The 19961-nt window shown below is 51.9% G+C and overlaps 1 protein-coding gene across 1 annotated transcript; it reads right to left on the bottom strand.

The window, feature by feature from the left end:
• Positions 1–8644: 8644 nt before the first annotated feature.
• Positions 8645–18704, bottom strand: DACT3 (dishevelled binding antagonist of beta catenin 3). Its single transcript, XM_055411795.2, has 4 exons — positions 18365–18704; positions 12727–12823; positions 12414–12566; positions 8645–10898 (listed from the first exon to the last, which is right to left on the bottom strand). The coding sequence occupies exons 1-4, from the start codon at positions 18611–18613 to the stop codon at positions 9499–9501; spliced, it is 1899 nt and encodes a 632-aa protein (XP_055267770.2). The 5' UTR covers positions 18614–18704; the 3' UTR covers positions 8645–9498.
• Positions 18705–19961: the final 1257 nt, after the last annotated feature.

The raw sequence follows: 19961 nt of genomic DNA, 5'->3' as shown, positions 1-19961 counted from the left end.
CCAAACAGTGTCTCAGGGACACCCAAACTCATGGTGTCACATGCAGTCACTGATATGTCATCTCGGTCACACACAATCTCTCGGTGTAATGCGATCTGAAGAACTGACTCATTTGAAAAGGCCCTGATGCTGGGAAAGATTGAGGGCAGGAGGAGAAGGGGACGACAGAGGATGAGATGGTTGGATGGCATCACTGATTCAATGGACATTAGTTTGAATAAACTCCGGGAGTTGGCGATGGACAGGGAAGCCTGGCGTGCTGCAGTCCATGGGGTCGCAAAGAGTCGGACACGACTGAGCGAGTGAACCGAACTGAACACGATTTCACACAGTCACGCCCAGTTTCTGGTTGTCACAGAAAATCTCACAAGGTTACACAGCTACGCACAACCTCTGGATGTCACGCGCGATCTCAGAGTAGTACACACTCACACAGCGAGTGTCACCCACAGACGCCCACAGTGTCCTGCCCTGAACACACTCTTGCGGGCGCTGCGCACTCAGCCCGCAGTCGTCTCCTGACAGCTCCCTGCCGGCCACACGGGGGCGCCCGCGGCCCGCCGAACCGCCCACCCCGCCGGCGCCAAAGCCGTAGGAGGTGGAAACCCGGAGGGCAAAGCGCCGCAGCTGGCAGGCTGGGAATTAGAGGTGGGAGAGACACAGAAAGGTGGAGGGAGCTAGAGAAAGCTCACTGAAGATGGACTGGGACACGGAAATTCAGAGAGAGGGAGAGAGAGATGCCGGGAGAGAGAGAGGCAGAGATAGGGACACAGAGACGGAAATTTGGAGAGAACCTAGGGCCTGAGACAGAGACAGGCAGAGGGTTACTGAGACGTGCGGGGTACAGGAGAGACACGCAGACAGGAAAGTAGGGTCAGAAGCAGTGACTGACAAACACGGACACCGAGACACAGACAGAAGCGGGTAGAGACACACACGCGACCGACCGCGCCGTCCGCAGGGGACCGGACGGCAGAGGCGGGGTCTGCAGAGGCGCGTCCCGGAGGCAAGACCTGTGGGCCGCCGAAGGGGCGTGGAAGTTCAGGGCGGGGTTTAGAGGGGGCGTGTTCGGGGCGCATCTCTGGGGCGTGTCCTGGGTGTGGTTTGCCGCGAGGGGCGGGTCTTGGGACCAGCTCCGGACCTCGCCTCCCTAGCAGTCAGCGGGAGGGGCGGAGGCCGAGCCCGGGGGAGACGTGGAGGTCGGCGAGAGAAGCGTCTTTACTGCAGTCGTATCATCCCAATTCGGTTTTCACCGCCTGAACAGGGAAGCGAGACCGGCCGGCAGGGATACGGGCCTGGGTCCCCAGTTTGATAGGGGGATATCGGACCCTGGCTCCCCAACCCCCTATCGCGCGGGAGCAGCAGGGCCAGGTGCGGGGGAGGGGAACTAGGCTCACATCTGGAAAGCATCAGGCGCGCCGGACGTGCCAGGGCCCCGGGCCCGGCTGCGGAAGAGCGCAGCGGAGTTAGGGCGCCCCCGTCCCCCTCCCTTAGCGGGGTCGGCCGGCGCCGGGGAGGGGCCTGGGTTTATGCCTAACCTCGGCGCCTCCCGCAGCTGGTTTCCATCAGCAGTTTTGGCCCGGGCAGCCCCCGAGGAGGAAACACGGCTCAGAGCGGGGAAAGACAGGGTGACGACCCAATCTTCCCTCCCTGTCTCTAATGGCAGCCAGAGGCTGGGGGCGGGGAGACGGACAGGCGGACACTGTCTGAACCAAGAGTGACCTCCATTTCTCTTCCCGGTTGCGGACCTTTCCACTCTACGCATTACTTTGGTTTCCAGATGGGCAAGATTCCCCAGCTTCATGACAGTGGTACTCTTGATCCCATTTTCTGGAGGGAGAAACTGAGACCCTGGGTTGCAGATTCAATTCTTACTTGCATTATTAAAGAAACGTGCGATGACTGCCAACAGTGAATCTAGCATGGAATACCCAGTCCCTACCGAACATTCCATATGAACGGCTACAGTATCTCAAACTCAGTTGCCCAAAACTGAGCTCCTGATTCCACCTGCCAAACCCTCTACTACCACAGTCTTATTCATCTCAGTTGATGGGTCAATCTTGACAACCCCCTCCCTTTCTCACACCCCACAACTGCTCTAGCAACAAATCCCATTAACTCCATCTTCAAAGTCTGTCCACAATCCAGTCATTTCTCACCTCCTCTGCTGCCCTCACTCTGGTCCAGGCACCATGCCCAGGAGCTTGAACAATTACAGTCCCTACTCACTGGGTCTCCAGCTTCTATTAATACCTCTGTCCCATCACTTCATGGGAAATAGATGGGGAAACAGTGGAAACAGTGTCAGACTTTATTTTTTGGGGTTCCAAAATCACTGCAGATGCTGACTGCAGCCAGGAAATTAAAAGACACTTACTCCTTGGAAGGAAAGTTATGACCAACCTAGATAGCATATTAAAGAGCAGAGACATTACTTTGCCAACCAAGGTCCATCTAGTCAAGGCTATGGTTTTTCCCATGGTCATGTATGGATGTGAGAATTGGACTGTGAAGAAAGCTGAGCGCCGAAGAATTGATGCTTTTGAACTGTGGTGCTGGAGAAGACTCTTGAGAGTCCCTTGGACTGCAAGGAGATCCAACCAGTCCATTCTAAAGGAGATCAATCCTGGGTGTTCATTGGAAGGACTGATGCTGAAGCTGAAACTCCAATACTTTGGCCACCTCATGCAAACAGTTGACTCACTGGAAAAGAGTCTGATGCTGGGAGGGATTGGGGGCGGGAGGAGACGGGGATGACAGAGAATGAGATGGCTGGATGGCATCACCAACTCGATGGACATGAGTTTGAGTGAACTCCGGGAGTTGGTGATGGACAGGGAGGCCTGGCGTGCTGTGATTCATGGGGTTGCAAAGAGTTGGACACCACTGAGGACTGAACTGAACTCACTGGGTCTCCAGCTTCTATTAATACCTCTGTCTCCCTCAGCCTGTTTGGCACAGAACAGCCAGAGGGACCCTGTTTAAAACAAAGTCCCAGGATAACCGTAGCAAGCGCTAGTGAGACTATGGGGAAACTGAACTCTCATACGCTGCCCGTGAGGACGTAAAATGATGCTGCCATTTTAGAAAGCACTCTGGCAGTTCCTCAAAAGATTACAGAGTTAGCAGTTCAGTTCAGTTCAGTCCCTCAGAGTTACCAGATGACCGGGCAATTCCACTCTTATATATCTATCGAGGAGAAATGAAAGCATGTAATAAACACAAACACTTGTATCTGAATGTTCATAGCAGCATTATTCACAAAAGCCCCAAAGTGAAAACAACCCAGATGTTCATCAACTGATAAACGGATAAACTATATGTGGTCTATTCAAACACTGGAATATCATTTGGCAATAAAAAGAAATGCAGTACTGACATGTGGGGCAACATGGATAAACTTTGAAACATTATGCTAAGTGAAATACACAGTTACAAAAGATCACGCACTATATAGTGCGTGATTCCACATGTATTTCCAGAACAGGCCACTCTATAAGGACAAAAATAGATCTACAAAAGTGGATCCCCATGGGCTGGGGAGACTGTAGGATGACAGATAAGGGATGCAGAGTTTCTACTTGGAGTGATGGAAATGTTCTGAAATTTATTGTGGTGATAATATAATCATAGGACAACTCTGTGACTATAATAAAAGCCATTGATAAAACCTTGATAAAAGACATTGAAGAAGTCAGAAATAAATGGAAAGATATCCTGTGTTCATGGACTGGAAGAATTAATATTGTTAAGCTGTCCATACTATCCAAAGCAATTGAGAGATTCAGTGCAATCCCTATCAAAATTCCAGTGGCATTTTTCACAGAAATAGACCAAACAATTCTACAATGTGTATGAGATCAGGAAAGACCCTAAACAGCCACAGTAATTTTGAGAAATACAAAGCTGGAGGCATCACGTGCCCTAATTTCATACTATATTACAATGCTATGGTAATTAAAACAGTATGGTACTGGCACAAAAACAGACACATAGATCAACAGACCAGAATAGGGAGCCCAGAAATAAACTGATGCATATATGGGCAATTAATTTATAATAAAGGTGCCAAGGATATACAATAGAGAAAAGATAGTCTCTTTAATAAATGGTGTTCTAGAAACTCAAGAGCCACATGTAGAAGAATGAAACTGGACCCCTATCTTACACCTGAAGCAAAAATTAACTCAAATGAATTAAATACTTGAACCTAAGAACTGAAATCATAAAAGTCCTAGGAGAAAACATAGGCAGTATGTTTTGACATCAGATGTGGAGATTTTACTTTTTGGATTTGACACTAAAAGCAAAAATAAATGTGTAGCTATATCAAATTAAGAGTTTCTGCACAGGAAATCATCAACAAAATGAAAGGGCAATTTACTGAATGGGGTACATTGCTAACCATGTACAAGATAAGGGATTAACATCCAGAATACATAAAGAACTAATATCCAAAATATATAAAGAACTCATACAACTCAAAAGCAAAAAGAAAATCTGATTTAAAAAATGGGCAGAGGATCTGAATAGACATTTTTCCAAATAAGACATACAGATGGCCAACAGGTACATGAAAAGGCACTCAACATCACTAAACACCAGGGAAAGGCAAGTCAAAGCCACAATGAGATATCACCTCACATCTATCAGAAAGGCCATCATCAAAAAGACAAGCAATGACAGGTGTCATTCAAGGACGTCGAGAAAAAGGAATCCTCGGGCACTATTCCTAGGAATGTAAGCTGGTGCAGCCACAGTGGACAAACAGTATGGAGTTTCCTCAAACAAAAAGAACTACCATATGATCCAGCAATTCCACTTCTGGGTATTTATTTAAAGAAAATGAAAACAGTAATTGAAAAGGATACATTCACCCCTATATTTATTGTAGCATTTCTTACAATAGCCAAGATTGTGGAAGCAAGCTAAGTGTCCACAGATGGGAATGAATAAAGAAAATGTGAATATAATGGAATATTATTCAGGCATAAAAAAGAGGGAAATCTTGCCATTTGTGACAACATGGATGGACAGCAGAGGACATAAGTCAGACAGAAAAAGACAAGTGCCATGGGGTCTTATTTACATATGGAATCTAAAAACAAAAACAAGTTTGTAGACACAGAACAGACTGATGGTTGCCTGAGGGGTTGGGGGATGGGCAAAATGGGTGAAGAGAGTCAAAAGCAAATTTCTGGTTGTAAAACAAGTCAGTCATGGGATATAAAGTAAAACATGGTGAGTATAATTAATAATCCTGTATTGCATGTTTGAAAGGTACTAAGAGAGTCCATCTTAAAAGCGCTCATCACAAGGGGGGAAAAAATTTAAACAAAAACCACTGAATATGGGCAAATTTTATGGTAGTGAATTATGTTTCAACAGAGCTGTTAACTCCCTCCTCCCACACCCCAAACTTCTAAGTTCCTCTTCTGCTCTGAATTCTCCCATGGCTCTCATCTCTCTGGAGGAATAAAAACCAAATTCCTCACCATGGCCCATGAGACCCCACATGATGCAGTGGTCCCAGACCATTCTCTGCCCTTGCCTCCCCCGCACCCTCCCCAGGCCCCGTTCTCCTCCGTCACTCACTGCTCCAGACATGTTGGACTTCCAACTATTTTGCCAACATACCAGGCACTGTTTGGGCTTCAGCACTGGCTGACCCCTCTGCCTGGGAGGTTCTTTCCCAAGAGATCCACAAGCCTCAACTCTCCACCTCCTTCAGGTCTCTGTTCAAATGTCACCCTCTCAATTAGAACACCCCCAATAAGTCTACTTAAAAACTCCTCTGCCTCCCCATCCCTCCCAATTCCTTCATATCTCTGCTCAGTTTTCCCCTCACAGTCCTTATCACCTTTTAAAAATTAGAAAATTTATGTATTTATTATGTCAGCATCCCCTCTTGCCTGCCACCAGCCCAGCCTCCATCCCTGTGAGCAGTTCCTTGTGTATCTGTCTAGAAATAATCCATACAGAAATAGGTTGATGGAGCAATGGCTAACAGCGTGGACTCATAGGCAGTCTGAACTTAAAGGTCTGGCTTTGCTACTTCTTGGTTTCTGGTAAGTGACTCCAGAGAGCTGTGCCTCGGTTTCTCCATCAAAATGGACATAAGAGGGACTTCCTGGTGGTCCAGTGGCTAAGACCCCACGCTTCCAATGCAGGAGGGCCCTGGGTTCAATCCCGGGTCAGGGAACTAAATTCCACATGCTGCAACTAAAGATACCAAGTGTCACGACCAAGACCCAGCACAAGCAAATAAATATTTTTTTTTAATGGGCATGAAAATCACATCCACCTCCGTGAGAATGTGAGAATTAAATGAGTCACTGAGGATAGTCTGGCACACAGTGAGTGCTCACAGAGTGTTGGTTGTTATTTTTTTATGATTAAGCACTAAAATCTTAAAAAGGAAGAAAGGTCAGCCATCTGCACTTCAGCCATCTTGACCACTGAGTGATCTGCGTCTCCTTAGACAAGTCCCTTCCCCCTTTCAGCTTTAGTTGCTCCTTTTCTGAAACAGAGATGGGAGAAATATTCCCAAGGGCCTGAAAAGCAATGACTTTTCCCGGAAACTTTAAAAAATAACTTTGTGAGTTCCCTGGTGGTCTAGTGATTTTAGATGGCGCTTTCGATGCAATGCCCCAGTTCTCTGGTCAGAGAAATAAGATCCTGCAAATCTCATGGCACAGCCAAAAAAAAAGCAAAAAAATGAAAAACAAACAAAAACTTTGTTACTGTAAAAGGAAGTATCTTTTAATCCACATACACACCGCCACTACAATTCACACCTACCAGAAGGGAAGCTCCAAGGGGCAAGAACTTTTTTCTGTTTCGTTCCTTACTGTATCCAGATTGCCTTAGTGGGCCCTGGACATACAAGTGAGTACAGCAGATCTTACTCTCTCAGAAGTCAAAGGGACAGAGAGGTGGACGCACCCTTGTAGTCCATGTAGTCACAAAGGTCAAAGCAGCAAGAAATACCCATTCTTCAGACTATGGAGTCAAGTGGAGATTGGATCCTAGTCCTGGCTCCCTCTTGCTTTGTGACCAGCGTAATAGCCCCTCTCTGAATCTCTATTTTGCTGGACACGACTGAGTGACTGAACTGAACTGAACTGAGTCTCTATTTACCCATCCATGCAGTTAGTATAATTATTGGGCTCACCCAAAAGAAAAATGGGCAAAAGGTGTGAACAGGCAATTCAGAGAATTACAAGTGGGTCAACAAGCATACAAAATGTGTTGCACGAAAGTAAGGAGACATGCTAATTAAAATAGAAACATCATTTTCCCCCCCAGATAGGCAAAATGAAAATGATTAATAGCATTTCTTGTTTGGTGAAGGAGTGAAAAAAAATGGGTATCTCAGAAATTCCTGTTGGAAATATCAACTGAGGGCAGTCTCAGTGGAAGGAATTGTGACTATGTCAATTAAAATTTCAAATGATTGTACTGTAATGACCAAGCAAGCCTATTTCTAGGACCCTTCAGAAATATGTATATGCACAAGGAGGCATATTCAAAGATACAACTGCACTAAAGTCCAAAATAGAAAGAACTGAGGAGCTGACAATTAGGTTAGATCATGGAAACATACGCAGCTACTACAGTGATAGGAAAATACATCACCTAAATTTAGATGAGATGAAAAAATTCCTAGAATACAACTTAGTAAAACTGACATATGAAGAAATAGAAAAGCGTAATCAAGCAGAGAAGCTAAATAGTACTAAATCCTCAAAGAAATTCAACTAGTTAAAACCCTTCCCATATAGAAATCTCCAGGCACAGATCAAAAATTGATAAACAATGTATACATAGGGCTCAACTTATGTAAATAGTTTTAGCTCTATTCAGTTCAGTTCAGTTCAGTCGCTCAGTCGTGTCCGACTCTTTGCAACCCTGTGAATCACAGCATGCCAGGCCTCCCTGTCCATCACCAACTCCCGGAGTTCACTCAAACTCATGTCCATCGAGTCGGTGATGCCATCCAGCCATCTCATTTTCTGTCGTCCCCATATGTATATGAATATATATGGGCTTCCCTGGTGGCTCGGCTGGTAAAGAATCCGCCTGCAGTGAGGGAGACCTGGGTTCGATCCCTGGGTTGGGAAGGTACCCTGGAGAAGGGGATCTACCCACTCCAGTATTCTGGCCTGGAGAATTGCATGGACTATACATCCATGGGGTTGCAAAGAGTCACACACGACTGAGCGAGTTTCACTTCATTTCATGCATGTATTTATATAGCTACTAGGATTCACACATGTATGCAAACACATAAAGAAAAACATACAAGGATGCACATCAAACTGATTATGATGACTTGTGAGAGAAGGCACGTGGGGCTGTCACTTTACCTATATTATTTCCATTTCTAAATATTTTGCTTTTTATTATTTCCATTTTATGAAACCATATTTATGACCAAACAAAACTCAACCTAAGATTAGATTCACTGATACAAAATATTCAATGGTTAAAAAAAATGCTATTGAGACCTAAGCTAGGATTTGACATCTGGTTCTGACACTGCCATACCCAAAGCAAACAGTAGCTGCTCAATAAATATTAGTCCAAAGGAAAAGTCCATTTAACCACAAAAGGAAAGTCCACCACCACTTATGTAACACTGTGCATTTATTTACAAAGAGGTTAGAGAAACACACAGATTCTGGCCCCCCTGTGCACTGGGGAGTCACCATCGTCATAATAAATACAGTAATTTTTTTTTTTAAAAAAAGGAAAAAATACTGGATTGGAACAACTGAGGGTCATCCTGGGCTTCCCCCACTCCCTCTCACAGGGGGTGCCACGAGATAGAAGCCATCTTCCTTCCCCTCTTCTACCTCCCAATCCTTCATATCTGTCCAGGGAGGGAAGTGAAAGAGTCTTTCTTTCCTGGTGTTACCAACTCCTACTTAACCCTCAAAACCCCAAAGCAGTGTTCCTTCCCTTTTCAGGGCACTCTGCAAGCACCCTCTGGGTCAGCCAGAGTCTCTGACCAGGGTGCTAAGGGGATATCCTAAGGGTTCAAGGATGTGGAGGGGGGCACTTTGTGAATGTGAACTGGGGCCATAACTGGGCATGGAAACGAGGAATAAGAGGGCTCAGTGAGAGAAACGAAGCAGAAAAAACGGACTAACCGTCTAAACTAAAACGGGGAAATTCAAACTGAATTACCCCTTTTGTATACCATAGTACACCCATAGTACAGATGAAGAAAGTGAGGCCCACAGAAAGGGAACTTTCTAGACCAAGGGCTGCAGAGTCCGCAGCTCAACTGGGTCAAACTGGACTCCTCCCCAATTCCTCCTTGTGGTGGAGAAGCCTTTTCAACCAAGACTGCAACGGATGGGGCAGTGAAGGGTCTTTGGAAGCAGAGAAAGAATGGTGGTCTTTGGAAAGGAGGTGTACAAGGGTCAGTGAGTGGGGGGTGTGGTGGTGCAGAGGCCATGAAGGGGGATCCCAAGCAAACCTCTAAACTCACACTGTAGTCATGACCTTGAGAGAACCAGAACGGAAACGCAGTATCTTCTTCTTGAGCGCGTGGGAAGCCTTGATCTTCACAAAGACTTTGGCGGGGCCCGCAGGCGCCCCTCCACCCGCACCAGCCCCTGGCCCGGAGGCCGCGGTGGCTGCCACCAGCTGCTGCGGCCACACGAGGCCACCGCTGCCATCGGAGTCGCTGGATGCGGAGCTAAAGGCAGGGGACTCGCCCTCGCTGGCGCTCGATTCACTCTCCCCGTAGCCGCCTCCGCCGACGCCGCTTGCCGGGCCCCGGCGCCCCAGGGGCCCCAGGCGCCCGGCCGAGCACTCCGAGTCGCTGCCCGCGCAGCCGTAGAGCAGACGGCGCTGAGGAGCTGAAGGGGATGGGCCAGGACCCGGGCCTCGGGCAGCGGGGCCGCGGGGCCGGCCTCGGCGCCCATCGGCAGCGTCGATCTCGGCCGTGGAGCGCCAGCGGCGGCAGGACCCCGCCGCCTGAGCCGCGAGAGTGGGCGCCGGACCCCGGCGAGGCCGCGGCGGCCGGGGCTCTTCCCTTTCGGCTGTGGGGTACTTGGGGGGACCTGGCGGAACTGCGGCGGCGCGGCCCAAAAGGCTGGTCTCGGATTGGGAGCGCGCGGCCTTGCGAGCCCTGGGAGAGCCCCGGCGGCCGGAGGCCTCGGTCATGCGTCCGCGGCGGCCCGCGGCCCGGGGACGCTCCCGGGGTGGGGACTGCTCCACGCTGCGGCCCCGCGTCAGAGGGGGCGCTTTGCGGCGCGCCGCGCGGCCAGGGAGGCCGCGGGTGGCGGCCTGCGCGCCCGGGATGTACTGAGCCTTCACCAGGCGGCCCTCCGCCGGGCTGTCGGGGGGCGAGGGGGCAGCGGGCGGCGCCACGGGCTCGGGGGTCGCCTCCGCCTCCCACGGCGAGGCCCAGGCGCGGCCCAACGGGGCCGGGCTGGCGGGACGGACCCCCGCGCGCTCCACCGGGGGCTCGGGCGCGGATCGCGCGCCTCCGGGGGGCGGGGACGCGTCGGGCGGCCGCTGGCGCACGCTGTTCTGGCGCCGCGGGCCCCCGTCCGCGCCCCCGGGACTGGTCCGGGGCTGGCCCGCCCCCCGGCGGCGGCGCCTGCGCAAGAGCGCCGAGATGTAGCCGTCCAGGGGCCGCCCCGCGCCCGAGGCGTCGGGCGAGTCCGGGGGAGGGCGGCCGCATGGCCGCGGGCTGCGCAGCGCCACGGCGTGCAGGGGGCTGGGCGTCAGGAAGGGCCCCGCGCGGGCTCGTCGCTCCGCGGAGGAGCAGGCCTCCGGGCCCGCAGACCCCGCAGCCGTCGGGTAGGGTGCCGAGAAGGACCGCGGCACGGCTGCCCTAGCACTCACTGCCTCGGGTGCGCTGGGACTGGCGTCTCCTAGGGGAGGGAGGCAAAAAAGGAAGAGAGGAGAAGCTCTCAAAGCCCTTTCCCTGTGAGCCTAGGAGGAGCAGTTTGCCTGCCGCCTGCCCTACTCTCCCACTCCCATTAAAAACGACAGTAACAACGGAGCACCTGCTCTTACCCCTTTCCACACATCAGGGTCATAACGAAGTCTTCACAGTGGCCTCCAAGGCCTTGCACGGTCCGTCCTGCCTCTGAGTGTCTGACCTCCAACTCCTCTGCACTTAAAGATCTCCACCTCCTGGATGCACGGGGCCAGTCCCACTTCCACCTCACGACCTCTGTATTGGCTGCTCCTGCTACCCAAACTACCCTTCCTTCAGGATGTCTGCTTGACCCGGTCCCTCTCTTACTTTAGGGCGCCACTCCAATGTCACAAGTCTCAGTCACGCCGTCTCTGGCCATATTTTCTACAGTTGCAGTTCCCTCCCCGGCTCCAAGAAACACGCTCTCATCCCCTTCCATAATTTTCTTTTCATGGTACATGTCAATATCTAATATGGTGGCTCAGAGGTTAAAGCGTCTGCCTCCAATGCGGGAGACCCGGGTTCGATCCCTGGGTCGGGAAGATCCCCTGGAGAAGGAAATGGTAACCCACTCCAGTATTCTTGCCTGGAGAATCCCATGGACGGAGAAGCCTGGAAGGCTACAGTCCATGGGGTCGCAAAGAGTCGGACACGACTGAGCGACTGAACGGAACAGAACGGAGGGACTTCTCTGATGGTCCAGGGGTTAAGACTCCGTTCTTCCAATGCAGGGGGCATGGGTTCAATCCCTGGTTGGGGAACTAAGATCTTAACATGGGACATGACCGTTAAATAATGAAAAGTGAAAGTCATTCAGTCACGTGAGACTCTTTGTGACCCTATGCACTGTAGCCCAACAGGCTCCTCTGTCCATGGGATTTCCCTGGCAAGAATACTGGAGTGGGTTGCCTTTTCCTTCTCCAGGGGATCTTCCCGACCCAGGGATCGAACCCGTGCCTCCTGCATTGCAGGTGGATTCTTTACTGTCTGAGCCACCAAGGAGCTTATTAAATAAATAAATAAAAATCTAATATCTTAAATGTTTTACTTATTTATCTTGTATACTATCTATTTCTTATTCAAATGTCAGTTTCATGAAGACAGCGATTTCTTTACTGCTCTATTCCTCACCCCTATGGTATGTGCCAGGAAGGCACATAGTAGGGACTCAGAAACGTAGTTGAACAAATGAATAGCAGCGATTTCTGTTTACCAGAAGGCTACAATGTGCCATGTTTCAATGTCTTTGGGCAGAGGCTCACTGAATAGTCAAAACTTCCCTGTGAAGTAGATGCTGTTATGAATCCCATTTTAATGGATGGAGAAATATGCCCAGAAAGAAGGAATGTGCTCAAAATCACACAGAAAGGGACAGTTACAGCCAGACTTCAAATCCAGGTTGGTCTGACTCAGATGCTTGTGATCAAAAGCCTGGCTCTTGGGGCCCCAACCCCACCCACCTTACCTAGGGACTTGGGCCTCTCACTGGCATAGATGCCCCGGGGTTCAGAGGGACCCAGGCGTCCATAGGAGCCAGAGCCAGAGAAGCCACTGTCCCCACAGAAAGTCGAGGGTGGTGAGTCCGGGCCTCCCGTGGAGCTGGGGTCTTCATAGAAGCCTAGGTTTCAAAGAGAAGGGGAGAAAACAATCAGGGGGCTGGAAAGAGGAACATGGGGTGGGGGGAAGGAGATCAACAGACAGAGTGAGGAGCCTGTGAAACAGGTGACAGCAGTGTGGGGTGGCCCAGGCAGACCCCACTACCTCTAACCCATGCTTACCCGAGCTGCGCCCGCTCTCCTGTTCCAAGCCCCCAGACTCCAGGCTCAGGTCTCCCAGCTGCTGGCCCAGGTCCCAGATGAGCCCAGGCAAGGCCTCCTAAGGAGGTAGGGAGAGCAAGATGGTGAGAAGACTCCCCAGTCCTCTGCCAACTGGTCCTCTATTCTAGCAGCTCATGGGCAGAGTTTCGATTTGACAGTGAGGCTCGATTTCAAAAAGGTAAAAGCAGTACCCAACTTCCAGGATTCCCCTCAATATCTCTGTCTCTTCAACCCATTAGAAAGTCCTCTTGGTCGTCTAACTCCAGTCCCTCATGCTGCAGTCACCTCATTCCCTCTTAAGTGTGAGTGATAAGGCTTCAGAAGGCCCCATCTCTTGTCCCTTCTCTACCAGCTGTTCCATCTGGAGCTCATGGCTCCTTAACCCCTATTAGAATGCTCTTTGAGCATAACTTCAGGTCTTCCTGCTGTAAAGGCAGGTCACCGCTAGAAGTTAGTGTTCAGGACCCAGCAGATCTCTCAGTCATTCATTCATCTGCCTTCTCCCAGACGTTAACTCTCTCTTCTCAGATGCTCCCACCTCCCCCCACGGTCCCCCTTTTTAATATTTATTTATTTATTTACTTGGCTGCTCCGGGTTGTAGTTACAGCATGTGGGATCTAACTCACCGACTAGGGATCTAACCTGCACCGCCCCCCCCGCCCCCCCGCATTGGGAGTGTTCAGAGTCCTAGCCACTGGACCGCCAGGGAAGTCCCTCCAGTGCCCCTTATCACCAATGAAAAGTCCTTCTGCAAGTCTTCCTTAAGTTTTTCTTGCTGCAGGTTGACTCGGTCCCTCATTTGGGTAAAACAGGCTGACCGCAATTCATATAAATCTTTGCACATCCCAGAATCCCCTCATGCCTACTGGAGGGCTTCCCTGGTGGCTCAGTGGTAAAGAATCCACCTGCCAATGCAGGAAAAGCAGGAGATGCAGGTTTGATCCCTGAGTCGGGAAGATCTCCTGGAGGAGGGCATGGAAACCCACTCCAGTATTCTTGCCTGGGAAATCCCATGGACAGAGGAGCCTGGTGGACTACAGTCCATGGGGTCGCAGAGTCGAACAGGATTTAGCGACTGATCAACAACAGCAAATGCCCTTCTGTGAATCTAGCCTTAGTGGGAATACCATAGCAAACCCCGGGGGGTTCCATTGCCTCCAGCAGGGACCACTCCTCCCCCTGCCCTACCTCCATCCTCACCCAGAAGCCCTAGTGTGGGTCACAGCACCTCATCCCCCTGGGAAATGTCGATGGAATCTACCCTGTATCCTTTGTGCTGCAGGAAAAGACCGCCTCCTATCAGATGTGAATAAATGAAGGTGAAACCCTTTAAGGGGAGTGACTGGGACACAGTGGGGGCAGGGGCTGAAACAACACACATGGGGTCTCCAAGACACTAGGACTTAACCCCCGTTTGAAAAACAGGACCGGAGCCAGGAAGAGTCTCACACGATCTGGGTGAGGCCAGAGGTGGGGGTAGCCTCGGGCTGACGGTTGACCCTCAGACAAAAGCGGCTTGTCTGGACGGCAGGCAGGCAGCGGGAGGGAGGGAAGGGGGGAGGAGGGGCTGAGAGGGCAGCCGCCCAGGCTTGCCTATTTAGGGCAGAAAGACTGGCCGGCTCCCCCGCAGACAACCCCCCCTCCAACTTCCTATTCCTGTGGCTGCTCTCCTGGGCCCTGGTCCTTACCCCTCCCCCCTAGAACAGAAGCCCCCATCTGGGCTTGTATCTGGGAGGAAAGTCAACAGATCGTTTCCCTTTGAGCTCAGTGGACAGAGATGCTTGGAGTGGTCATCCTTGAGTAGATCCCAGGGATGCAGCCGCATGATGCAGTGTCAGGGATGGCTAAAACACATCAAGGACCACCCCTATATCCCACATCCTGTCCCACACTAATCATGTCCTTGCTCACCCCGCTGTAGCCACACTGGCCTCCTGACTGTTCCCTGAACATACCAGACATGCTCCTAACTCAGTAGGATGTGTTTCCCCAGCACACGCTCCTGGCTCCCTCCCTTGCTTCATTCAGATGCCTACCTGTTCCCTTCTCTGATCATTCTTTCCAAAATAGCTCCCCATCATTCTGCACCTGGGTTGCCCTCCTTCCCACCCCCCCACCCCCGACATAGCCCCCCCCCGCCCCCAACATAGCAGCAATGACCTCCTGACTTAAAATGATATATCAGGCTGTTATTTGTTCATCGTCAGCCCCAGCCCCAGAAGGGCGGAGATTGGTGTCTCTTCTATATACTGCTGTGCCGTCTCTGTCACCACCATCTCCCCCCACAACCCAGTCCCAGTACCTGGAACAGTTTCTGGCTCAAAGTTCCTGCCGCATGTTTGGGAAAGGAATGAATGAATACAGTAGAATACTATACAGCTGTTAAAATGGAACAAGGCAATTTCTATATAATAGAACCATCATCAAGACCTATTGTGGAGTCAAAAAAGGAAAATGCAGCAGGACTTCCCTGGTAGTCCAGTGGTTAAGATCCACCAGGCAGGAGATGTGGGTTTGATCCCTAGTTGGGGAACTAAGATCCCAAACGCCCTGAGGCAATTAAGCCCACACTACAACTAGAGAAGCCTGTGCATTGAAACAGACAGCCCAAGTGCCGTAATGAACAGCTAGCACAGCCAAAAAAAAGCAGAATGTACAGTATAATGAGTCAGACCTATACCTGGGGGTTGTGTTAAAACCTAAGTTACTGGTCTGACCCCTGATTCCAGGCAGGAGCCTAAGAAATTGAATTTCTAACAAGTTCCTGGGTGATGCTACTAGGCCACACTTTAAGAACCACTGCCATGGTCTCTGATACCTCACCCAAGAACCTGGAATTTGAAAAAAGCAAGGCAAACTCTATGTATTGTGGAATGTAGGCTGTTTTTGTGCATAGTTGCAGAATTCACACCAGGGTGACAATGGTGATCATAGGCAAGAGGGTGGATTTTAGGAGGTCAGGGGAGGGATGAGGGGACTGGATGGTATGATGAAGTGTTTATGGAGGCATGGCTGGGAGCCAGATTGCCAGGGTTCAAGTTCAACTCACAGCCACTTGCCAGCTGTATGACTTTGAGCCAGTTTCTGGGCCTCAGTTTCCTCATCTCTAACATGGGCATCTTTTGATTCCAGTGGGGTTGTTGTAAGGATTAAACAAATTTAACGAGCAGTTCCTTTTAAGCACTTAATAAATACTGACTTTTATTATTACATGAAAGCCATGAATTCCTAACAGGGAAAATATAAAATCATGCTTTACTGGTGTAATTAGAAATTTGAAAAAAGATTTTTTCCCCAGTAAGTTCTGCAGGTCCAATTTCAGTTCTTCCACTGTAGGGAAGAGCAGGAGTAAGGAAGATAAACAGCAGAGGCCTCTTCCTCCCCGGTGCCTGGACCCCACAACACCCCCCTATTTGCAAGTCTGACCTCATTTCTCCATCCTCCCAGCTGCAAGGGGATGAATCTTTAAAAGACCAGAAGGTCCTTGGCCTGAATCTGGCTCTCTGCCTATTCACAGTGCCCCTCATTGGTTTTTTTTTTCTTCAAGCCCATATGCAAGTGGGCCTGAGGCTGTCCAACTCAGGCAGGTTTAAGATGAATGTAGTTTGGACCCCTGGAGACCCCTTTGCCCAAACTTTCCCAGACCTTTACTGCCCCAACTCACACGCCCCTGGTCTATGTCCAGTTCTCTTGATCTCTGTTAGGAAGTCCTTCTGCAAGTCTAACTTGAGTCCTTCTTGCTGGAAGGGGACCATTTTCCTTGGCGGGAGAGAACAGCACTCCTGCCCCATTCAGGATTCTTGCCTCTTTTCTCTGAGTTTCTCCCTAATCTTCCCCTGCATCCCTATCTTTCCTACTAGAAATGAATCAATTCTGGCCTCAATCTTTCTTGTTTCAAAGGGAGTGCATCCCTGGGTGGCGGGATGAAGGAGTCGAAGGGGCGAGCATCACACAACAGAGGCTCAGGGATCAGAGGAGGCCCCCACCCCCTCTTTGGAAGGACCCAGGAACCCCCAACACCAGAGGAGTTTATATTTAGCGCTTCTCTGCTCCTCCCTCGTGGCGCTGTCTCCCTCCCGTTGCCTGCCACCGCCTCCTCCCTGATGCGGGGACGGAGCTCTGCTTGGAGATTGTTGTGGGGGGGTGTGGGGATACTAATGGCTGGGAGTAGGCAGAGGGGCAGAAAAGGGGGAGACTGAGGCAGAGAGGGGAGGATGAGGGGCAAGGAGGCAGGACACAGCTGGCCCATCCCCATGCCTTCTGCCTCTCTTTGGAGGGATGGGAGGTGCCTTCCCAAGCCCAGCCAGCTTAGGGTGGGGTGAGCTGGTGAGGGCCCCCACAACGCGCGGCTCTAACTTTGGGAGGGGGTGGGGCCTCCCACAGCTGTTTCTGTTTCCACAGAAGAATGTGCAGGGTCTCTCTCCTGGCGGGGGGTGGGGGGTGGAGGTGGAGTGGGGGAGGGGCTGGCCGTCCAGTCCCAGTCTGGCTTCAGTTTACCCCCGCCTCCCCGCCATTCCCCATCCGAGGAGGGGGCAGTCGAGGTCAGTAGCAGGGAAAGCCCCCTCCCCCTGCTACCTCGGCTCAGGTTTCCCCAAACGGGAAGCTCTGACCACACACAGGCTTGGGGATGGGATCAGCAAGGGGAGCGGGGGTCTGGGGCCTGGCAGGCTGGGGGGAGGGGAAGAGAGAGACAGGGATGTGGGGCAGGAAGAAATGCAAGAAAGGAAGACCAAGGGAGACAGAGAGACAGAGGACTGAGAAAGGCAGAGAAACAGGCACAGAAAGTCACAGAGATGTGGCAGGAGGGAAAGAGTGCAAGAAACCCAGGAGACTTAAGGAACAACAGAGAGAGGGAGAGAGGGCTGATGCTCCCTAAGTCATTGTGGACACCTTGCCTCATCTTCCACCATCAAGCGCCCAGGGGGTCTAGAAGTCAGACTCCCATGCTGCTTCGCAGCAGGGCTGTGCCCAAGTAGCAAAGGAGGGAAAGTGTCACCAGAGGGTCGAGATCACCGTGGGATCCTAAGGGACTGTGAACTTCCTCTCAGCAGCAATCCTTCCCTCAGGAGATTCGAGGATCCCCTCCCCCCCTCCCCGCCCCCTCCGGAGATCTCCAAGCACACCAGGACTTAGGGAAGACGGGGGGCGCTGATAGGGAGGCCAGGAGAGGGGCATGTTTGAATCAGGCTGTGTGACCTTGGGTGAGTCGTTCGCCCTCTCTGAGCCTCAGGTTTTTTTCTCTCTGAAATGGGTACTATCACCCCCTTATCCCCCAAGCTGCAAGAAGACAACGGCTGCCAAATATTCAGCCCGGGCTTGACACGTACTTGGCGCCCAGATGGATTTTCTTCGGTGAAGGGGTGTAGGGAATACAGGCCTGTGCACCACGCGAGGGTCCGGCAGAGGCGATGCAGCCCCCTTTCCCAGTTTGGGGGCGGGGAGGCCTGATCCCGCCCGCCACCCAGACTCTCCAGCCCCACCCCCCTCTCCTTTTCCCCTCCTCCCTCCCCCACCCGGACGGGTGTCTGAGCATCCAACCGAGACAGACAGACAGACACAGACGAGGGCATAGGGACGGAAGGACAGGCGGCCCCTCACCAGCTGCTCTTCCAGGGCCGCTGCGGCCCGGCGCGCCGCCGCCGCATCTTCGTCCTCGTCGGCGTCCTCCTCGTCCTCGGCTTCGGCGCCCCCCATTCCGGGCTGGGCCAGCCGCAGCGCCTGCTGCACGCGGTACTCCTGCCTCTCCCGGAGCCAGTGCAACTCGCAGAGCCCGGCCAGGCTGCCCTCTAGCCAGCCCCGCAGCCGACCCCGCTCGGGGCTCACCGGGAACGAGAAGGCCCGGATCATGGCTGCGGCCCCCCGCCCCAGACCGGCCGGGCCCCGCGGCCACCCCTCTCCCGGTCCCACCTCCCCGCCCCAACAGCCCGCCTGCCAGCCCGCCCGCTGGCCCGGCTGTCACCGTCTCATCTGCATAGGCGCCCGCCCATTGGGCCGCCCACCCGCGCCTTATCTACATGGCCACGCCCCCGGCGACAGAGCAACCCCGGCTTATTGGCTGATACCCTTCCTTACGAAGATGCTCTGCTGTGCACCCCCCAACGCGACGCATGCTCGCAGCTGCCTACTCGATCGGCTTACGTCCCTCCTCGCCACGCCCCCCTTCTCACCGCCCTTTGGGCCCTGGCCACGCCCCCACGCGTCACAATGAAACAAGTCCTCCCTTGCCCGGATGTCATTGGTCCTGGTCTCTCCCATCCCGCAGCTGGTTCCGCCGCCTTGCGGGAGAGCTCTGGCTGTCATTGGACTGTCCCGCGAGAAGGGCAGGGGTGATCTATAAATAGAGAATGGGTCCTTGTGACATTTTGGCAGCTGCTCCTCTCTGCCCACCTCTCCTAACCTTCAGCTTCTGAAGCGGCGCGCGGGGCGGAAAGGATTTGAGAGTCTAGTGCCGATTTTGCCTCCTCTTCCAGGAAGCCTTCCCAGATATTCAGCTGTAATACGAGAGGGACAGGCCAACTGAGACGACATCCACCCATAAAATTGTGCTTCTAAGCGAGGCCGGCTTCACGGGCATATGACCCGCTTAGGAGGGCCCCGAGTTTGGTTTAATACTCTGCTGTTACTGTCTTGAAATTCTTATTTTTTGAAAAAGGGCCTTGCATTTTCATTTTGCACTATGCCTCTCAAATTCGGTAGCCAGCCTTACATCTAAGAGTGTAAGGTCGGTCATGTCCCAATTTCGGGAATTATAAGACCCTGGGCCGAACAGAATCTAAGTGTCTTTTATCTCCCAGATGCTGTGAGGCTTTGCACTCACCATTCAACGATTCCAGGGGCCTTTGTACTACGTTCTAAGAGGCTTTGTTCTTGGCCTTCTAAGATGCTCTGTTCTCAACGCTCTACAGTTCCTAAGAGTCTGAGCCTGACATTCGTTTGCAAGGTTCCCTCCTCCCTCCCCTGGCTCCTTGAACAGGGCTGGTGCCCCCTCAGGCGGCCAGCCTGTGTCACTACGCTGAGTGTGTGTCCCTACCACCTTCAAGATCAAGCTCCATAATTTATACCCATTTCTCAGACAGACTTTGACTCCCTAAAAACCAGGACCCAGAAGATCGTGCAAGATCCTCCCTCCTTTGTGATCCCGGGTTACCGTCTGGTCCTGGACTGGAGAGAGATTGTGAGCAAAGACTCCAGAACC

Source organism: Moschus berezovskii, chromosome 22 (genome assembly GCF_049115385.1).
Source record: "Moschus berezovskii isolate FMDL1 chromosome 22, NW_MosBer_1.0, whole genome shotgun sequence".
NCBI lineage: Eukaryota > Metazoa > Chordata > Mammalia > Artiodactyla > Moschidae > Moschus > Moschus berezovskii.
This window is presented reverse-complemented; position numbering and strand designations above follow the sequence as displayed.